Source organism: Nicotiana tomentosiformis, chromosome 5, assembly GCF_000390325.3.
Source record: "Nicotiana tomentosiformis chromosome 5, ASM39032v3, whole genome shotgun sequence".
NCBI classification, from domain to species: Eukaryota; Viridiplantae; Streptophyta; class Magnoliopsida; order Solanales; family Solanaceae; genus Nicotiana; species Nicotiana tomentosiformis.
The window spans coordinates 118,852,119-118,872,121 of record NC_090816.1 but is presented as its reverse complement, the minus strand read 5'-3'; the positions used below and the strand labels follow the sequence as shown (position 1 = coordinate 118,872,121).

At 38.0% G+C, this 20,003-nt stretch overlaps 1 protein-coding gene across 1 annotated transcript; it reads left to right on the top strand.

Moving 5' to 3' along the window:
• Positions 1 to 13,972: 13,972 nt before the first annotated feature.
• LOC138893058 (uncharacterized) lies at positions 13,973 to 16,646 on the top strand. Its single transcript, XM_070176827.1, has 6 exons — positions 13,973 to 14,188; positions 14,518 to 14,747; positions 14,994 to 15,448; positions 15,563 to 15,620; positions 15,774 to 15,999; positions 16,320 to 16,646. The coding sequence occupies exons 1-6, from the start codon at positions 13,973 to 13,975 to the stop codon at positions 16,644 to 16,646; spliced, it is 1,512 nt and encodes a 503-aa protein (XP_070032928.1).
• The last annotated feature ends 3,357 nt before the right edge of the window (positions 16,647 to 20,003 follow it).

The following is a 20,003-nucleotide window of genomic DNA, read 5'->3' as shown; positions in this document are numbered from 1 at the left end:
TGTATATTGAACGGACCAAGTAGAGAAAAGATATTTTTGTACTGAATATATATAAAATATTTTCTCTGGTTTATTAAATGAGCTTATACTCCTAATCTTGATATAGTTATTATAATCAATATGATTTGTTTATTGTTTTGATTTATCAAAAGGTACAACTCTATTCAGAGTTAGTGTATCCCTAATAGATTGGACAATAACGAATATTTGTGAAATAATAATTAGTTGATAGAATCTGTGACTCGATTTTGAGTTTGATGGTACCCCTTATGTAAGCTTATAAGTTTTTATGTGAAAACTCGGCCGGTAGATTTTGTATCCGTCATATGAAATGGTTTAAGCAGAATTGTAAAGGATTTAATTAGTTGACTAAATTAAATTATCAGTGATTTAGTTTAATTAACTGGTATTTATAATCTTAACATGGGAAATTAAAATAAGTGTTAATGAATTTCAAAATTCAATGTTAGTGGTGCATTACTGAAAATAGTGTCACAGTATTATAAATTGTTTGCATAAGCACAAGCTAACAAATTCAACTTATGCCTAAACAAAAGCTAGAAATTATTTGGGGTATGATCACTTTTAGCCCGCGTTAGAAATTATTTATATTTGGTAGCCGAAAAAGTATATAAAATTTGTATAATTTTTGTATATAACATACAAAATGTATATATATATATATATATATATATATATATATATATATATATATATATACATATGTGTGTGTGTATGTGTGTGTGTATGTGTGTGTATGTATGTGTGTGTGTGTGTGTACAGTCAGAACCGATTGAGTCAGTCGTACGGACTGATCGAGACAGCAATACTTCGATCGAAAGGTATCTACGTAAGGTCAGGTCGAGGTCCGAAAAAGGGGCTTCAGGATTCGAGCTCCAAGTCTAATCAAGGATCAGTTCGGTATCATTATCGGGCCCATGACCAAATCGAACCACCAGGCAAAAGGTTGTCGGAGTGCACAGACCGACCAATACCCACCCCGAATATCAAGACTCTGAGTTAGGATCGAGCTCGAGTCAAGGCCAATGGCTCGACTCGATATCGAGTTCGAGCCGGTATCGAAGCTCACATACAAGGTTGTTACAGCCGCACTAAGAGAGAGAATCCTGGAGGGAAGTAGGAAAAAGACAATACATCATGGGCTCTCCACTACGTATTTTTTATTGTATATAAAGTAGGATTCCTCTACTATAAGGGGGGGTGGATTGTAAGCAGAGAGCCAGAGACACATTGTAACAAAGGATTTCTTCTCATATTTAAAGATATCCCCTTGTGTTTATTTCCCTTTATCTTATTCATTCTTCTTCTCATTATTCTCATTCTCAAAGCCAAGAATACACACATTTCTATCTCTCTATATGATTTGCATCAAATTATATCACATATCCTTAGAACCATACACAAATTTAACTCTATCCAATTTTTCGGGTAAACAATTTCGCGCCCACCGTGGGGCTAAGGGTAACAGTGGTTGTTTGATACAAATATGCAATACACACCAGTATAAAACTTCAAATCAACAATGGCAAACCCTCAATTGATGGCTTTACCTATTGACCACGAAGTCGGCCTTCAAGATGAAAACAACAACTTGACACCCAGGGCCGGAAGGCGGATTAACGATGTCACCAAAGCTCGAATCGAAGTACCGCTAGATGTCAATTCATAAGTGGCTCTTGAGGCGAACCAACATTCCGAACCAGCAAAAAAGCATTCAGAGCGGTACTCGATCCGTATGCCCGAAATACCCAAATATAACGGAACGACCGACCCCAACGAGCACGTCACTTCTTACACGTGTGCCATCAAGGGCAATGATTTGGAAGATAATGAGATCGAATCTGTATTATTGAAAACATTCGGTGAAACCCTGTCAAAGGGGGCAATGGTATGGTATCATAATTTACCATCTAACTCTATTGATTCTTTTGCTATGCGTGCAGATTGCTTCGTAAAAGCACATGCTGGAGCCATAAAGGTCGAAACCAGAAAGTTGGACTTGTTCAAGGTAATGCAAAAGGATAACGAGATTCTAAGGGAGTTCGTATCTCGTTTTCAAATGGAACGAATGGATTTTCCACCAGTCATAGATGATTGGGATATTCAAGCTTTCACTCAAGGTCTAAACGAGCGGAGCTCGATGGCTTCACGACGGCTGAAGCAAAATCTAATCGAGTAACCAACTATTACGTGGACCGATGTGCACAATCAATATCAATCCAAAATAAGAGTCAAAGATGACCAGTTGATTTCTAGGTCCGTTACGAAAAGAAATACCAAGCAAAGGTCGACCAGAGATCGATACCAGCCATATAGCACAAACGATACTACTGCTGAGTATCCAAGGCCTCTTTAAAATCAACCTCGTATACTGGGGGGGCTTTATCATTGAACGCATATGTGATGATTATCAAGTTCGGTGCAAAGGAAGTTACTTCGTCATTTCATAACAAACAATGTCTCGACAGGAAACATTGTAAGAGCCAAATGGTCAAAATGAACCATGCTTATGTAGTTGGCCCGAGCCCTGACGCAAAACATGAACACGTATAATGACTTGCAAAGAAAACCCTCTTCTTTACCGATATTCTATGTTCAAGATTTATTATGCAAAACAGGATCGAGTTCGAGCAAGCGCTCACTCGACCATTTTGCCTACGGGCTACATTATTTCGAGTTTGAATCATTCACTCGACTACTAAGCCTACGGGCTACTTTTATTTCGAGTTCGAGCAAGCACTCACTCGACTATTACACCTACAGGCTACATTGCATCGAGTTTGAATCATTCACTCGACTGCTAAGCCTACGGGCTACTTTTATTTCGGGTTCGAGCGAGCACTCACTCGATCATTAAGCCTACGGGTTACTTTGCCCATTACGCCTACAGGCTATATTATTTCGAGTTTGAATCATTTACTCGACTACTAAGCCTACGGGATACTTTTATTTCGAGTTCGAGCAAGCACTCACTCGACTATTATGCCTACGGGCTATATTGTAGCGAGTACGAATCATTCACTCGACTGTTAAGCCTACGGGCTACTTTTATTTCGAGCTCGAGCAAGCACTCACTCGACCATTAAACCTACGGGCTACTTTGACCATTATGCCTACGGGCTGCATTATTTCGAGTTCGAATCATTCGCTCGACTACTAAGCCTACGGGCTACTTCTATTTTCGAGTTCGAGCAAGCGCTCACTCGACCATTACGCCTACGGGCTACATTACATCGAGTTCGAATCATTCACTCGACTACTAAGCCTACGGTCTACTTTTATTTTTGAGTTCGAGCAAACACTCACTCGACCATTACGCCTACGGGCTACATTATTTTGCGTTTGAATCATTCACTCGACTACTAAGCCTACGGGCTACTTTTATTTCGAGTTCGAGCAAGCACTCACTCGACCATTACGCCTATAGGCTACATTATTTCAAGCAAAACTACTCATTTCTTCGAATTCAAACGAACACTTGACTATTTAAAGCTAAAGGATGTTCGAGCCCGATAAAGAAAAAGGGACTACCCACAAGGCCCAAAGGTAACAGAGATTAAAATTCAAACTATCTATTTAGCTTGAAAGGCTATTTTGCTTCAAAAGGAAGAAAGATTTATATTTACAATTTTTTTGTATAGAGGCGGCTACTCTGCCAAAAGGAAGTTCTTTATACAAAAATCGAAAGCGGTATCGAAAGAACGCAGCAAACAACCTAAGGCCCTAAATGACGCAATCTTCATCAGAGGTTGTATTCTCGGCATCGTCCTCATCTTCAGACTCCCCCGAGTCATCAGAGTCCTTCTCGGGAAAGGCCAACCTCCGATCTTTGTTCTCCTTCGCCCTGGCGACTTCAATCTCGGTCCCAATATCGAAGCCCTGAGCTCTGACCTCCTCGAGAGCCTCTCTCTGAAATTGGCATTTTGCATGTTCGACCATGCTCTCAGCTTTGGCTTGGTTAACCTCGACATCAATCCTGAACTGAGCCACTTTGGCATAAGCTCTTTTATTGGCCTCGATCACCTCAGATCTGGCCACTTCAAGTTCTTTGGCCAAATCTGCTTTATCTGAAGTGGCCAAATCCAACCGATGCTGAAGCTCATTCATCTTTTCGATCAGCCCCAAAGCATTTTCTTTCGCAGATCGAAGTTGGGCATCAGACAGCTCCAACTGAGCTTCGACGGCTTCCTTTTTCGAGGCAAGGATATCCATACACTTTTTAAATTCTTCTGCCTCGGCCAGTAGCGCATCTACCTGTGAGTTAAGCCGTCCAATCTGCTTGATCCTCTGTCGAACCATCATTAGTGGTTATCTCTTTTTTCATCTTCACTATCATGGAACATTCGGAATACCTGCTCAGTCATCTCCTTATGCTTTTCCCGAGCCGCTGTCAAATCTACTCGAAGTTTTTCACTAAGGAGCTTGTACGAGTCACTCTTCTCAGTGAGGCTCCAAACCTCGGCATCATGCTCCTCCCGGATTCGAAGAAAGGCCTTATGATGCAACACCGAAGCCTGCAAACAAAATAAGAAACATTAGAATTACCTACAACTTTATGTAAAAGAAACAGCAAAAACGCCATCAGAGTTACCCAATTCAAAGCATGTTGGGCTTCGTTGAAGAGACAAGCGGGCCCCACCAGATTCATCACCGATTGATCATCTTCGATCACCAAGGACTGAAGATAGCTGGAAATCCTCACATGGAAAGAAAAAATTCGGGTATCCGCAGGTACGGAGAGCACTATCTTCCGCCTTCAGTCGGGATCAATACTCGGGGCCGAAAATCGGTCCACCACTTTATGAATCGATGAAGGCTCGGTAGAACCCGATCATGATGCTTTTTTTAGTGCCGGCATTCCACCAAAACCGGTAACCTCCTCCGAGGCACCTGACTCGAGCCCCTCCAAAAAACCATGGATATCGGTCGACTCCTGAATACCCTCATAGGACCGATCCTCCAACATGACGGCCTCTCGAATCATGGCATCCGAAATAAGAGGGGATCCGCCAATGTCAACTATCTCGAACTCATCCCTTGAAATATCTTCTACTTCCCGAGAAGATCCAACCTCGGTGTCCCTTTCAATCATCTTAGTTCGAGAAGGGATAATCTCGGCTTCTTCTTGTTCTAGGATTATGGCCAAGGTTCCCTGGTTTGCTTCCACCAAATTGGAAGACTGTTGAATCACAACATTAGCCCGTACGCACGCTAAATTCTCCTCTCCTTCTTCGGGCTCATCCCCTAAATGGCGGGCCACTTCCAAAGACATAACACCAGAGCCCCCCTTCGGCTTTCGAGGTCTCTTAGCCGGTTTCATCTCTTCTGAGCTCAGGGAGCCCGATACGTCTTTTCTCTTCCTTTCTTTTACCTGCTTCAGGACAGGAACTTCTTTGCCACCAGATGGGGGCCACATGACTACATCTTTCCCGAGTCCTACAAAAGGGAAGAGGGAGATTTACCATACAAACCGATGAAGAGATAAATTGACAAAGATTTACTATGACTGCGGGCCTCCCATCGACCCTTTGATAATTCGACCCAAGCACGCTACGAATACGGTCTTTGCAACACCAGACTTTTGACCCATTGTCTAAGATCCGGGATCGGTTTTGGCATTCGAGTTACAACTGTGATAAGGAAAGAAAAATGGATCAATAAAATAAAAGGCAATCACAAAATCAAAACGGGCAAAGAGAAACGTTCACTCACGGCTCATATTCCATTTCTCGGGAAATGGCAAGTCATCGGCAGGGATCAGGTCCGAGGTTTTGATTCGAACAAAACAGCCCATCCAACCCCGATCTCGGGTCTCGTCTATGCTCGAGAATGGCGCTTTGGTTGCTCGGTGAGCAAGCTTGATCAACCCTCCTCGATAAAGTCGGGGACTGTAAAGGCGCATAAGATGATAGAGGGTGAAGATACGCCCATCGACCTTGGTCGAGAAAAATCGAAGTAGAATCACTATCCTCTAAAAGGAAGGGTGAATTTGGCCGAGGGTCACATTGTACCTCTTATAAAAGGTAACGATGACAGGGTCTAAAGGTCCCAACATGAAAGGATAAGTGTAAACACTTAGGAACCCTTTGACTTGGGTAGTAATTGATTCATCAGGCGATGGAATTACTACGAGTTTATTATCCCAGTTACATTCTTGAATGACTTTATCGAGAACTTTTTCGGTAATTGAACATCAATACCTCGACATCGGCTCACACCGACCCGGTATCAGAGAAGGCTTTTCAATTTTAAAATCGCCTACAGTCGAACACCCTATCGGAACGAATTCCTCAGGGCGGGGCTCTTCCAAATCCTCGCCACCAGCATGTCGAGATGAAGAAGCGGTCTCTTTTTGAGGAACAGTTTTAGACGTTTTTGCCATTTAAAATTTTGTGAACAAAGAACGGAAGCATTTGGTGTTTTAAGAAAGAGTTTGCAGTAAAACTCACAGATTTACAGGCAGAAAACTCAGAAAAGACGAAAAGGAACTTAGAAAATTTGGAAGATTGAAGATGTAAAAGTATAAATGATGGAAGAAAAGGCTATTTACAGATTGAAGCAATGACGGTTCAATATCAGAGGTGGCCTACCACCGTCTGACACATTAAATGCCTTGGTAAAACTGAACCGATGGGACAGCTATCACATACGTCATGGTCGGGAACGATGTAAACATCAGTATATATCTGATCGAGCTGTTGGGAAATCATATCATTTCTCGCCACATCTTTTTTTGAGAAACGAGGGGACTATCTGTGTACGGTCATAACCGATTGAGTCAGTCGTACGGACTGATCGATACGGCAATACTTTGATTGAAAGGTATCTACGTAAGGTCAGGTCGAGTCCGAAGAAAGAGCTTCAGGATTTGAGCTCCAAGTCCGATCAAGGATCAGTTCGGTATCATTATCGGGCCCATGACCAAATCTAACCACGAGGCAAAAGGTTGTCGGAGATGCACAGACCGACCAACACCCATCCCGAATATCAAGACTCCGAGTCAGGATCGAGCTCGAGTCAAAGCCAATGGCTCGACCCGATATCGAGTTCGAGTCGGTATCGAAGCTCACAGACAAGGCCGTTACAGCCGCACTAAGGGAGAGAATCCTGGCGGGAAGTAGGGAAAAGACAATACACCATGGGCTCTCCACTACGTATTTTTTATTGTATATAAAGTAAAATCCCTCTACTATAGGGGGTGGATTGTAAGCAGAGACACATTGTAACAAAAGATTTCTTCTCATATTGAAAGATATCCCCTTGTGTTTATTTCCCTTTATCTTATTCATTCTTCTTCTCACTATTCTCAATCTCATAGTCAAGAATACACGCATTTCTATTTTTCTATACGATTTGCATCAAATTATATCACATATCCTTAGAATCATACACAAATTTAACTCTATCCAACTTTTCAGGTAAACAATATACAATTCCAAATTATTTCCTATGGACTAAGAATTAACTAATTACGGTAAAAGCAAGGGTCAAAAATTAAAAGGCTACGAATAATAACATGAAGAGAAAAAAAATCGTTTACTATTTTGAGATGGAAGTGAGAATGGGGAAATTGAGTGAATGAGGTTAATAGCAAATCGCCTTTTGTATATCCACCAGAAAGAAGGCTTGGATGAGGAATTTATGAGTGGAATATCATGTTTTCCATGACCGTCTTACTAATCTTAGTCAAAGATATGCGAATGATACTTGTTGAATCTTGTATCTATATTGGTAATGATTTTTGTGATTGATTTAGGACTATTTGTGATAATATTTGGATGATAGACAATGGAGGTGCCAATTTTATCCACTTGTCCCAACAGTCCCATAACCTTTTACAGTCCCATGGCTTTTTTGAAAGAAATAAAAAAGGATAAAATCCTTATGCAAAATGATGTTATTTTTTCTCCTAACATATTCTCCCCAAAGTCAAATAAAGTACTTGCTAATGAGACAAGAATTATGGTGGATATTTTCGGAGAAAGATATGCTTGTTACTAGTTTCAACCAATTGTTAATTATAAAAAGGGCAGCTCAGTGCACTAAACTCTTGTCATGTACGGGATCAAGGGAAGGGCATGTAATACTCCGAAAATTAAGATTAGGTCTGGATGTATTAAATAAGTATTAATGTGATAGTGTAGACAGGTGAAGTCCTATCAGGATAAGTATGGGTGGAAATAGTTATTTTAGAATCAAGACGGAGAGTGAGGTGCATAAGATTCGATAGGATCGACTAAATTTATGGAAGGTTTGTCTTACAGCCTTAGACAGTGCAAGGTCATGAAAACTCAAAGCCTTAGACAGTGCAAGGCCATAAATACTCATAGCCTTGGACAGTGCAAGGCACTATCCAGAGTACTAACCTTAGCACCCCTGACGATGCAAGGCCGTGTAGTTTTGTTTCCTCTGATGGCGCCTTACACTGTTATTTTGGAGCCTCTGATGATGCCCTGCGCTTAGGGGTGGGCGTTTGGTACTTCGATACAATATTTAAAAACTACAGTTCGGTACTTCGGTATTAGGCATATCAATTGTGCGTACCAAATATCATACCAAAGTAGTTCAGTACGGTTCAGTATCTTCTTGTATGGTTCGGTACGATTTCGGTACCGTACCAAGTCTTTGTAAAACTAAACAGTGAGGAACTACTGAACTCTAATTCATTAGAAAATTTCTTATAACATGATAAATGAGCATAACAACAACAGAATGTGAGCAATTCCTTCTAATAATTTCTAATAAAAATTACTGCATGAGCATAGCAACAGAATGTGTCCTTTGCTTCTAATAAATTTATAATAGAAATCACATCATTATCTATTTTTTCGAGCACTTAGTAATTGAATTTTGCATCACAATTAAGCATAGGGGGCCTTCCAGTGTGCTGCTGAAAGCAATCAGCTAAATTCCAAGAAAGCCTAAACTATCATTAGGTTGGGGTGTTGGGCTTACTCTTAGTGGGCTACTAGCTAGGGGTGAGAACTAATAAGCTGAAATTTTGGGCTAGAAATTGATAATTTGGGTTGCGTAATGAAGGAAGGTGCACTTGTATAATTCGGTATTTCGGTATACCGATATATCAAAACTTTCATACTGAGAACTGTACCGAAATGCCGAAGAACCGAAATTCATATACTGAAATAGTACCGAAATATTGAATGAACTAATACTGAAATACCGAACTAATTCGGTCCGGTTCGAAATTCGGTTTTTCGGATTTTATGCTCACCCCTACCTGCGCTGACGATGTCTATCCGAGCCACTTATATTTTCTCCTCAATTTTGGACATGCACACTTATTTAAGCCCTGACTCGTTCCCTACACCCCAAACACGTAAATTGCTCTAGAAAGGGAAGCTCTCAAGAACACAACTTCTTTCCTCCATCATTCAAGGTAAGTTCTAATAATGATTCTAAGTTAATTTTAATTCTCCAACACCTTATTAACATGGGTAAACCCTTCAAATCATTAGATATTCGATCAAGATATCATTGTTGAGAAAAAAAAACCCTAGAACTCGAATTCAAGAGGATTGAACTTCAAAAAAGGCAAGGCTTCTATTCCCTAATCATTTATAACTATGAATTGATGAGTTCTTGAGAGAATAGTAAGTGGGTTTGATAAAGAGAATCATATGAACTATGCTAGAGTTTTGGATTATTGATTTAAGATTGTTGTAAACATTTGGGTGATAAGAAATGGTGTTAGTTACATCTAGTTGGGATTACCTAAAAGTAGTAGAATGAGAATTGGGTGAAGAAAACACCATTGAAAAGGGCTATGAGGCTTTATGCCTATAAGGTGTTTGATAAAATATTTAAGTGACTAAAACATGAGCATTAGTGCTAATATTGGTTCCTCTTGATATATATTGCCATAGATTATCATTGAAAGTGGCGACGAACATTGTGTTACGCTTAAAAAGGCCAAAGTCAAGGTATGTGAGTCTATCTCTCTCTACATTTGGGAATGTTAATGATTGTCCCTACACTATGTTTCCTTTACAACGTTACTAATTGTCTCAGAAATATAGTTAACCTTAGTTCCTTGAATAGTTGTTGAACTTCTTTTCTCTAGATTCATAATTCGTTCATGACTTTCATTCCAAAAGTTGTGAGATCAGTGCGTAATCAATATAGACTTGTGTTTGATTCTCATGAGTCTCGGTCTAGATTACTCAGCATGTCATAAACAGTTGATGCTTCAGTTCTCATAATCAGTTCATGAATACATGTCTTATTCTAGTTCTATTCAGCATTCCAGTATCATGTAACTCAGTATGGTTCAGTAATTTAGTATCATGTATTGCAGTATAAGTCTCAGTTCCTGATTTTAAATTCCTGAATATTGGACATTTGTAATTGGGCCTCAGGCCGCAGTTTATGCTTTATGCATCATTGGGCCCGAGGCCGCAGTTTATGCTTTATGTATCTTTGGGCTTGCAGCTACAGTTATGTACGTATACTTAGGCCCGAGGTCGAAGTTTGTGCGCATATATATTGGGTCTGAGGCTACAAATTATTTATTCAGATAAACAGGCGGTTCATCATTCAGAAGAGGGAGTATTCATATCCTTACTTTCTTTGTTCAGTTCAGTTATCAGTTTCAGTATTTATAGTTCTTTCTTTCAGTTGATTTACATACCAGTACAATTCAAATATTCTGACGTTCTTTTCGCCCGGGATATGCATCTTACGATGCCGATAACAATTTACAGATTGACGATTTAGAGTGCTAGGATTCTCGTACCAATTATTTGGTGAGCCCCAGTTCTTTCGGGGCATTATCATAATTTTACAATCTTTCAGTATTTATAGACAGTTAATGTTTTCAGTACTTTAATTGAGGCTTCATAGACTAGAATAACAGTTAGACAGAGTCGTAAACTTTTCATGGTAAGTAATGTTGGCTACGTATATATATATATATTTCAGTATATCAGCATGTGTTAGTTTATCTTCCGCATTCAATATGTTATGATATCACATGTTGATTCTACCAGCCAATTGGTTTCTCGATCATAAGTAGTCAGGCACCGGGTGCCGTGTTACGTCTAGGCCCAGGTTCAGGGCGTGGCATGGATGAACCACAAGGGTCTATTGTACGCATCATTGCCCTATATTCCTATAAGAGGTTGTTTCCACGGCTCAAACGCGTGACTTACTCGTCACATGGCAACAACTTTACTAGCTACGCCAAGGCTCCCCTTCTTGAACCACTTGTTAAGTGTAACTCTCATATATTGAATTGTACAAAGAGAAGTACCTGTATAGTCAATAAAGTGACTAAAAACATAAAAACCAAAGTTCGAATTCTAATAGAGACAATAATTATTAGTAGGTAATATGTTTTCGTCTATTTAAATTTTAACTGCCAGAACTACTTGATTTTCGTTCTGATAAGATGTAATAGACATCCAATGAAACAATACAATGCATGTAAGTTAGCTCGAACACACCATCCAAAGAAAAAATAAAATTTCATATAAATGTAGTTATCAAATCTAGCTTATCAAGATTTCCATGTTCATCTTGAAGAGAAAGGCTTATGAAAGCAACACTTGTGATGCTATAGCCTTTAATTTGGATAAAAGAATTGAGCAAAGTAAATCAACTGTCACTATTAAGTGTATTTGTTGGATTGTGGAAGGGAAATGATGGACAAATTTCTTCTTTTTTTAATAAAGACTAGAGAATTTGCCGCCGCTATTCTTTGGGTGTGTTTTGGGTAAATTCCGCTCTAGTATAATATCTCGCAAATCATATTGGAGAAGTAAATTGCTCTAGGCAAGTACCGTGCAATGAGCTCGACCGAGAAAGCATCGCATTTGGAAGACCTGCTTAACCAACTCGGCCACCCTTGCGGGTATTTCTTCTTTTATTATTGATGTTATCCCTGTTCTTTCTCTTTCGCATTATATAAACAAAGGAAGACATATAAGAAAACAAAATTCTTGAATTAATAAACAATAATTATGGTGAATATGGTCACTAATCTTTATTTCTCATATATAATTGCCCGTTTAGGCTACTGTAGCCTGTGGAAAAACGCAAGTGCCTTTCAACTTTACCTCCATTTAGTGGTCTACTGAGATTTTTAGAATCACGCACACTAATAAGCACTTACCTAATTTTTTCCATTTTGGTACAACTTTAGATTGTCAAATACAACTAATTATAAAACGTGCGGCCTTTTGAATTTGGTACATGTCTACTCATTTGTGGATTCTTACATCTTTAAGTGTTCGGTTATTTTAATCAGATCCATTTGATTAAAGACGGATATAGAGGAAGTTTTATGCATCAACTGAATTTATTGCTTTCAGTTAGAATTATGTAAAAGTATGTAAAAGCAATTTCAAATAAAATCATATTCATTCTAAACTTACTGATTCTAAACTCTAGATTCACTTCTGCCTAATTTGAACATCTTAATTTTATTTTTTTAAAACGAAAATTTCTTAAATTTTTTTAGACGAGCATTTCTTAATTATCTTTTTGAAACAACAATTTGTATTGGTTTGAATGTCGACATACTACATAAAAATTAGAAGTTAGACGAGAAATCTATGACTCGACAAGATTAATAAAAGGGCGTTGTAGGATAATGGACATGACAAATGATAGGAGATTGTAAAGAATTGAAGTGTGAGTTTGTCAAACTTATGTTTCAGCTTTGAACTTTATAGGTTTGCGAGTTTAGGACACAATCTCAAGTGGTAATAATTATGTTTGAAATTTAATATTTATGGATATTTTGTAAATTTTTTAGACATATATAGAAGGTAAGGTTGCCCAAAAACGGTATATAAGGCGTACCCAATAAAACTTACAAGTAAATCAAATATAAAGATGGCGACTAAGGTTGTTGTTTTCATTCTTATCATATTTATAAAATTTTAAAACCCCAATGAATCTATGATAGGATCGTTTATTTACAATGAAATGGTATACAAAGTCAACACATCTCAACATCAAAATTACTGAATTCGACTAAAACTATAGCTATACTGTGAATTCGCCCATGTGAGTCAGTATTCTCCTTTAAACGGTGTCTCAATTTGTACTAGTCATTTTGACATGGTGAAATTTAAGCACAATATGTTATAATAATCTGTCAGGATTTGTGGCCAAAACGGGATTAGTAGCCAAATTCTCACGATCCTTTAGGATTTTGCTTCCAAATTCTAGTGCAAATTATTTTTGCAAAACATTTTTAAATGAGATCAAAACTTAAACAATAACATAAAAAGATCCTATCTATTCACCAATAATGATGTACAAATTCAAAAAGGCCATGAAAAGGTTAATGCTAGAGGGCAAAAGCCTGAATTTATTTGTCTAGCAAAGCAATTCGTATGACTTATTTGACGGCCCATTATAACCATATAACGATAACTGGGCTTCTAACCCAGTTATCATAAAATTCAATATTATGGGCCGGTCCATTTTGTCTGGCAGCCAGCAGAACAAAATTTAATAGGCCCAAGTAGCCTAACCGGGGGAAGAGCACAAATACCCGATTGTTCGTTCCTATACACTATTTGAAATCCTATTACCAAAAATGTTCAAGTTTTGGTATTTACCATACCTAAACACGTTTTAGCTACAAAAAATATACATTTGCTTAAACTAGACTCCTTTCTGCGGTAATCTTCCTTATTTAGACGCAGGATTTTGGGATCGCTTATATTTCAATTAGAGATTTTACTGACGCAATCATCGCACCATAATCAAGGCAACATATTTGTAGAACTCTTCTATTACGCAGATTTTCTCTAGTTATCATCGCACCATAATCAAGGCAACATATCTGTAGTATCCTTCTATTCTCTAGTTTTCTCTGGTTTCCTCTGGTTTTCCATAAACAAAGGTTTTGAAGAAAACAATTGCAAACAATTAGCTACAATGAATTGAATTTCGCGACATAATATCAAAATTAGCGATTATGCTTCAGCTTAATGATCGTTGGGATAGCGTCGGGGGATACAAAGATTTTGATGTTGATGAAATTGTAGTCAATGAAGATTCAAATTATAGTCAATTGAATTCCGCAATTGCAGAGCATCTAATGACTGATACCTCCGCAAAAATCATCGAAATCAAATACACTGTCAAAGAATGTTGCCCTCCAATGGAAATTCGGAACGATGTGGGAGTTCGAGTGCATATGGAGACGAAAAAGGAAAACAAAAACTTAGGAATGTATCTGTTGTGTATAACAATGCGTGATTTCAATTTGAAATGCAGTATGTTGAATGCGAGCACGATTGAAGATTTGCTTTGTGTTTCAATGCTGATGTTTTTCAATTTCAAGTGTTCTACAATTTTACTATAAATTATCTACAATAATACTACATAATAAATGTAGTTCAATTGTTATGTCTCTACAAGTATTCTGTCAAATACTAAACACATGAATATACAGAGGTCTGAATTTTTTAATTGAGTGCAAGTTCATCTGATTATCATAATACTAACGTGGTACAATAGTCAAGCAATTATAACACAATTGGAGAAGTATCAGGAACAGTGAAGTTGATTGATATGCAAACATCTTCGGCAATTGTGGAATATGAAAGTATCATCATAACAGAACATACGCCAAATGTTATTGAAGTAGGCCAAGTTTACCAAGACAAGCAAATAATTGTCAGTGCAATGAAGCACTATTCTGACATGAATAAGTTTCAATTTAGGGTGAAAAGGTCTAGTGCAAGAAGGTATGAACATTTTATTTGTCAAATTCATATTGTGTATAAGTTATAGTGTTTTGTATATAAATTATTTAAAACAAATTGTTGTGCATAAATAGCCTCGTATTCTGTAGCTACAATTTGCATAACATTTTTTGAATTGTTTTTATTCTGTTGCTACTGCCTCGTATGTGTTGGGGACAATTGTACGTGGCACTTCAAGTCCTCCAGCATAAATGAATTAGCATTGTTCAAGGTTCGAAAATTTAACAGCTTGCACACATGCTCTCTAATGGACAACGCATATATACAACGCAAATCTACTACCATAGTAGTTGGCAGCATGGTGATGCCAAAATATGCAGATCCTAAGACAATATACACAATAAAAGACATACAAACTGACATATTGTCGGATCATGGTATGAACTTAACATACATGCAAGCTTGGAAAGGAAAGGAAAAGGCTTTGGAATTTTTGAGAGGTCATCCTGCTGATTCCTACAGTCGTTTGCCGAGTTATTTGTATATTCTGGAGAAGACTTATCCGGGATCGGTAGTGAAATTGCAGAAGACTGAAGATGATTGTTTCTTGTATACATTTGTTGCACTTAGTACGTCCATCAAGGGTTGGGAGCATTGTAGGCCAGTTGTAGTAGTTGATTGCACCTTCTTGAAATCGGCATACAGGGAAATCATGCTAACAGGTAGCACAATGGATGCAGCATGTAATGTAGATTAATTGTAAAAATATTATTATAAAGTTATTTTTAAGACTGTATTTTTAATATTTTCAAGTATTATTACAGAAATTGAATTTCTTTTTGCTACCTATGTCATAGGTAGCATATTACCACTAGCATACGTTGTTGTTGATGCAGAAAATGACGCCTCATGGAGGTGGTTTTTTTAGCAATTCAAACATGCATATGGTGAAAAACCAAATATGTGTGTTGTTTCGGACCGGAATGAGAGTATATTGAAGGCAACATCTACTGTTTATACCGGAATGCCACATTATGATTGCATATGGCATATTTGGAAAAATATAAGGTCAAAGTTCAAGAAAGGTCATCTAAAGTTAAGTGAATTGTACTTTGCCACGGCACGATCATACACGCTTGATGAATTTAATGAAAGAATATCAAAGATTGAAGAGATCGACACACGTGTTAAAGCATACTTATACGATATTGGCTATCACAGATGGTCTCGGGTACATGCTACGGTGAACAGAACATGGACGATGACATCAAATATTGCAGAGTCCTTGAATGCGGTAACCAAAGATGCAATAGAGATGCACATAGTAGAACTATTAGAGTACATGAGGACTCTTCTTGAACGTTGAACTAATAAAAAGTTATTGAATACAAATGGTACGTTCACATAACTTGGGGAAAAATACAATAAAGAGTTGGAGGAAAACAGGACATTATCGCAAAAGATGAGAGTAAGTTATGGCGAATAACATCAGATCATTGATTCCATCAAACTAAATATATACTGATAATTGTAGAAATGTTGTTATATAATTGTAGTTATTTTATTTTGTATCTATTGCTGACAACTTGTTGTGTGTTTGTAATGAAATTGTAGGTGAGGGTTTCAACAGATTACATCCATACTGTGATAGATGGTGTGAAGCGCTTCATTATTTTTCTTCAAAACAAGAGATGTAGTTATGGACAATTCCAGCTTGATGAACTTCCTTGTCCACATGCTTTGGCGGCGTTAATTCACAGGAACGAGTCTTATGAAAACTATTGTTCTCCTTATTACACGAGGGAGAACCTTCTGCATACTTATGAAATACCAGTAGATCCGCTGCCTGATGAAAGCAAATGGAATGTGTCACAACATATAACTGAAGAAGTTGTAATGCCACATACTGGGAAAAGGCAGTCAGGGAGACCTCAAAAATAAAGATACAAACCATATGATGAAGTAAATGCAAAGAAGTACAAGGTTTCATGTGGCAACTGCGGACTAGAAGGGCGTAACAAAAGATCTTGTAGGAATGCTCCCAAAAGGAAATAAAAATTGATATAATTTAAAGAAATGTTTTTTACTGAGTATTGTTGATGATAATCTGTCCTTTAAGACATATGAAGTTTTATTTGTTCTGTTATGGAGAATTATAGTTGTGGTGTAATTGTGTTGCTAATTTGAATAGAGACTGTCTCCTATAATGAATGTTTGCTAAACAAATTTCAACTCTTAACGCAATTGGTTTGTAGTTGTTTTGTTCAAATACTGTGTTTATTTATTACTTTTCAACATTTCCTAACAACACTGCTAAAATTGAATAGATTATGTATTTTTGTTTAGTAGTTGTAGACATAATTGTAGTTATATTGTAAAGAAATTATATAGTACCAATATCGAGATCAAGTACTAAATATTTTCAACCAAAAAAAGCCACATATGTTTTCTATTCTAAATAGTAGAATTCTGGACAATATAACAAAACAAAAGGTAAAACAACTGTAGCACAAATCTACTACAAATAAATTACAACTGTCTTTTTCTTAATAAACAATTTGCCTACAACTTTACTACAATCCAGCTACAACTAAACACTTTAACTACAACTTTTCTACTGAATAGGGCAATTAATTCTTCTTTTTCCGGACTTGTGTTCTCTCGTTCACAGCTGGTGCATCTTTTCTTCTTGCTAATCTGCCAATCACCTCACTTTCACTAATTGCACCAAGCTCTTGCTTTTTTCCTAGCATAATCCCAAATGAGCGTTCCATAGCATCTACGGTGTTTATCAATATCAGAAAGGTCTTTTTTTTAAATCGATAGCTCTCAAATACTGACATATTCTGCAAATGCCGCCACGTATAAAGCACAGTCAGTGCAAAAACTAATAGGGCAAAAGATTTAGCATTCAATGTAAAATACAATTGGTTAAATAGAAGGAAAAGCAGCACATACAATGATCCTTCTTTTTGTTGGGTATCTCACTGACCAACTACTGAATGCCAAGAGGGTCAGTAACACCTTTTTCAATGTATGCCTTTATGTTCTTGCAGTTGATGTCTGGACGCTTGTCATAGAAGCATGTGCATGACAAGTTGTAACGACCCGGGTGGTCGTTTTGAGTATTACAACCTTGTTTCCCCATTTACTGCTCAAATTGGGCTTTACAGTTGTTGTGTGACTTGTCGGGGCAATTGGTTCGGGTCTGGTGAGGTTTTGGAATTAATTGGAACACTTAGTTCCAAGGTTTAAAGCTTAAGTTAAAATAGTGATTGGATGTCGACTTATGTATAAACGACCTCGGAATTTACTTCTGGTGATTTCAATAGCTCCGTATGGTGATTTTAGACTTAGGAACGTGTCCGAAAAATTATTTGGAGGTCCGTAGTGGAATTAGGTTTGAAATGCCGAAAGTTTAATTTTTGGGAAGTTTGACCGGGGCTGACTTTTTGATATCGTGGTTGGAATTCGATTCTGAAAATTTGAATACCTTCGTTATGTCATTTATGACTTGTGTGCAAAATTTGAGGTCAATCGGACGTGAATTTATAGATTCCGGAGTCGTTTGTAGAAACTAGAAATTTCAAAGTTCATTAGGCTTGAATTGGGGTGTAATTCATGGTTTTAGCATTGTTTGAGGTGATTTGAGGGTTCGACTAAGTCTGTATGAAGTTATAGGACTTGTTGGTATATTTGGTTGAGGTCCCGAGGGGCTCGGGTGACTTTTGTGGGAGATTATTGATATCTATTGCAGCATTTTTCCAATTTTCTCTTTCGCGTTCGCGAGTGGGCCCTCGCATTCGCGAAGAGTGTTTTCTGAGTGTGAGATTTTGTTCTTCACGTCCGCGAAGAGGAGGACGCAAACACGAAGGTATGGTATGTGTGCGCATCGCGAACGCGTGAGAGGTGCCGTGTTCGTAAAGAGGAGTGAGGCTATTGGGGAACCCCGGGTCCTTGTTCTACGCATTCACGAGGTGGCGTTCGCATTCGTGAAGGTCTGAGCTGGTAAAGCTTCGTGTTCGCGAAGCTGTGGTCGTGTTCGCAAAGTGTAAGGTTTGCCACAGTCACGTTCGCGAAAGGTTAAATTTGTGGGCAGTCGAATTGTTCTTCGCGAACGCGAGAGACCTGTCGCGTTCGCGAAGAAGAGAGGTCTAGACAGAGAGTTTAAGTTCTGAAACGGATTTGAGCTCGGGAAGAGGCGGTTTTCGGGAGTTTTTCAAGAGGAAACAACGGGGTAAGTGTTCTTTACTCAATATTGGTTAAATTGCCCGAATCCATGGTTGTTTTTATCATTTAATTGGTGAATTAAGTTGGAAAAAATTGAAAACCCTCTTAGTTTAAATTGAGGATTTGAATGCCAAGTTGTGGTCGGATTTGAGTAATTTTTGTATGGTTGGACTCGTGGTTAAATGGGGGTTCGGATTTTATGAGTTTTATCGGATTCCGAGATATGGGCCTCACATGTGATTTTTGGGACGTAATTTCGGATTTTTGGAAAATATTAATATTCTGGTATGGAATTAATTCCTATAATTTTTGTCAGTTGAATCAAATTAATTGTGACTAGATTCGAGCCATTTGGAAGTTGATACGCGCAGAATGGAATTTCTGGAGCATTGCTTAGCTTGCTCGACATTGGATTTGGCTTGTTCGAGGTAAGTAACTCTTCTAATCTTGGAGCTGAGGGTATGAACCCTGAATATATGTATTATGTGAATTGTTGGGAGGTGACGCATATACTATGTGACGGGTGTGTGGGCGTGCACTATAGAAATTGTAACATAATTATTTTTGTGGAATTTTGTAGTTAAATAATCTTGACATTTTCCAAGCAGTTTTATGTGTTAAACAAACTGAGCTGAAAAGCATAATAAAAATCATGTTGAGGCTATGTGCCAGTATTATTGGGACCCGCATAGGTCATATTGCTGTGAATTATTTATTTTAAATTGAAAATTTATACTCAGTCATATTCATGTCATTACACATCATATCTCAGCCTCTGGTGTTATTTATCGATACATCATATCATCATTTTGGGCTATTCTCATGACATTGTGAGCCCATAAGAAAGAGACCGGAAAGAATGATGATTGAGGGAGGTCGATGGCCTGATTGTGAAGATATGTCTTTTTTGGGGTCGGATTGTACGCCACAACAGGCCATGTTGGCTTTATATATGTTATACTATTGCACGTGAGTTGGACGTGCGGATACATATATTATACTATTACACGTGAATTGGTCGTGCAGCACATGAGTTGGTCGTGTGGATTCAGATAATATTATAGCACG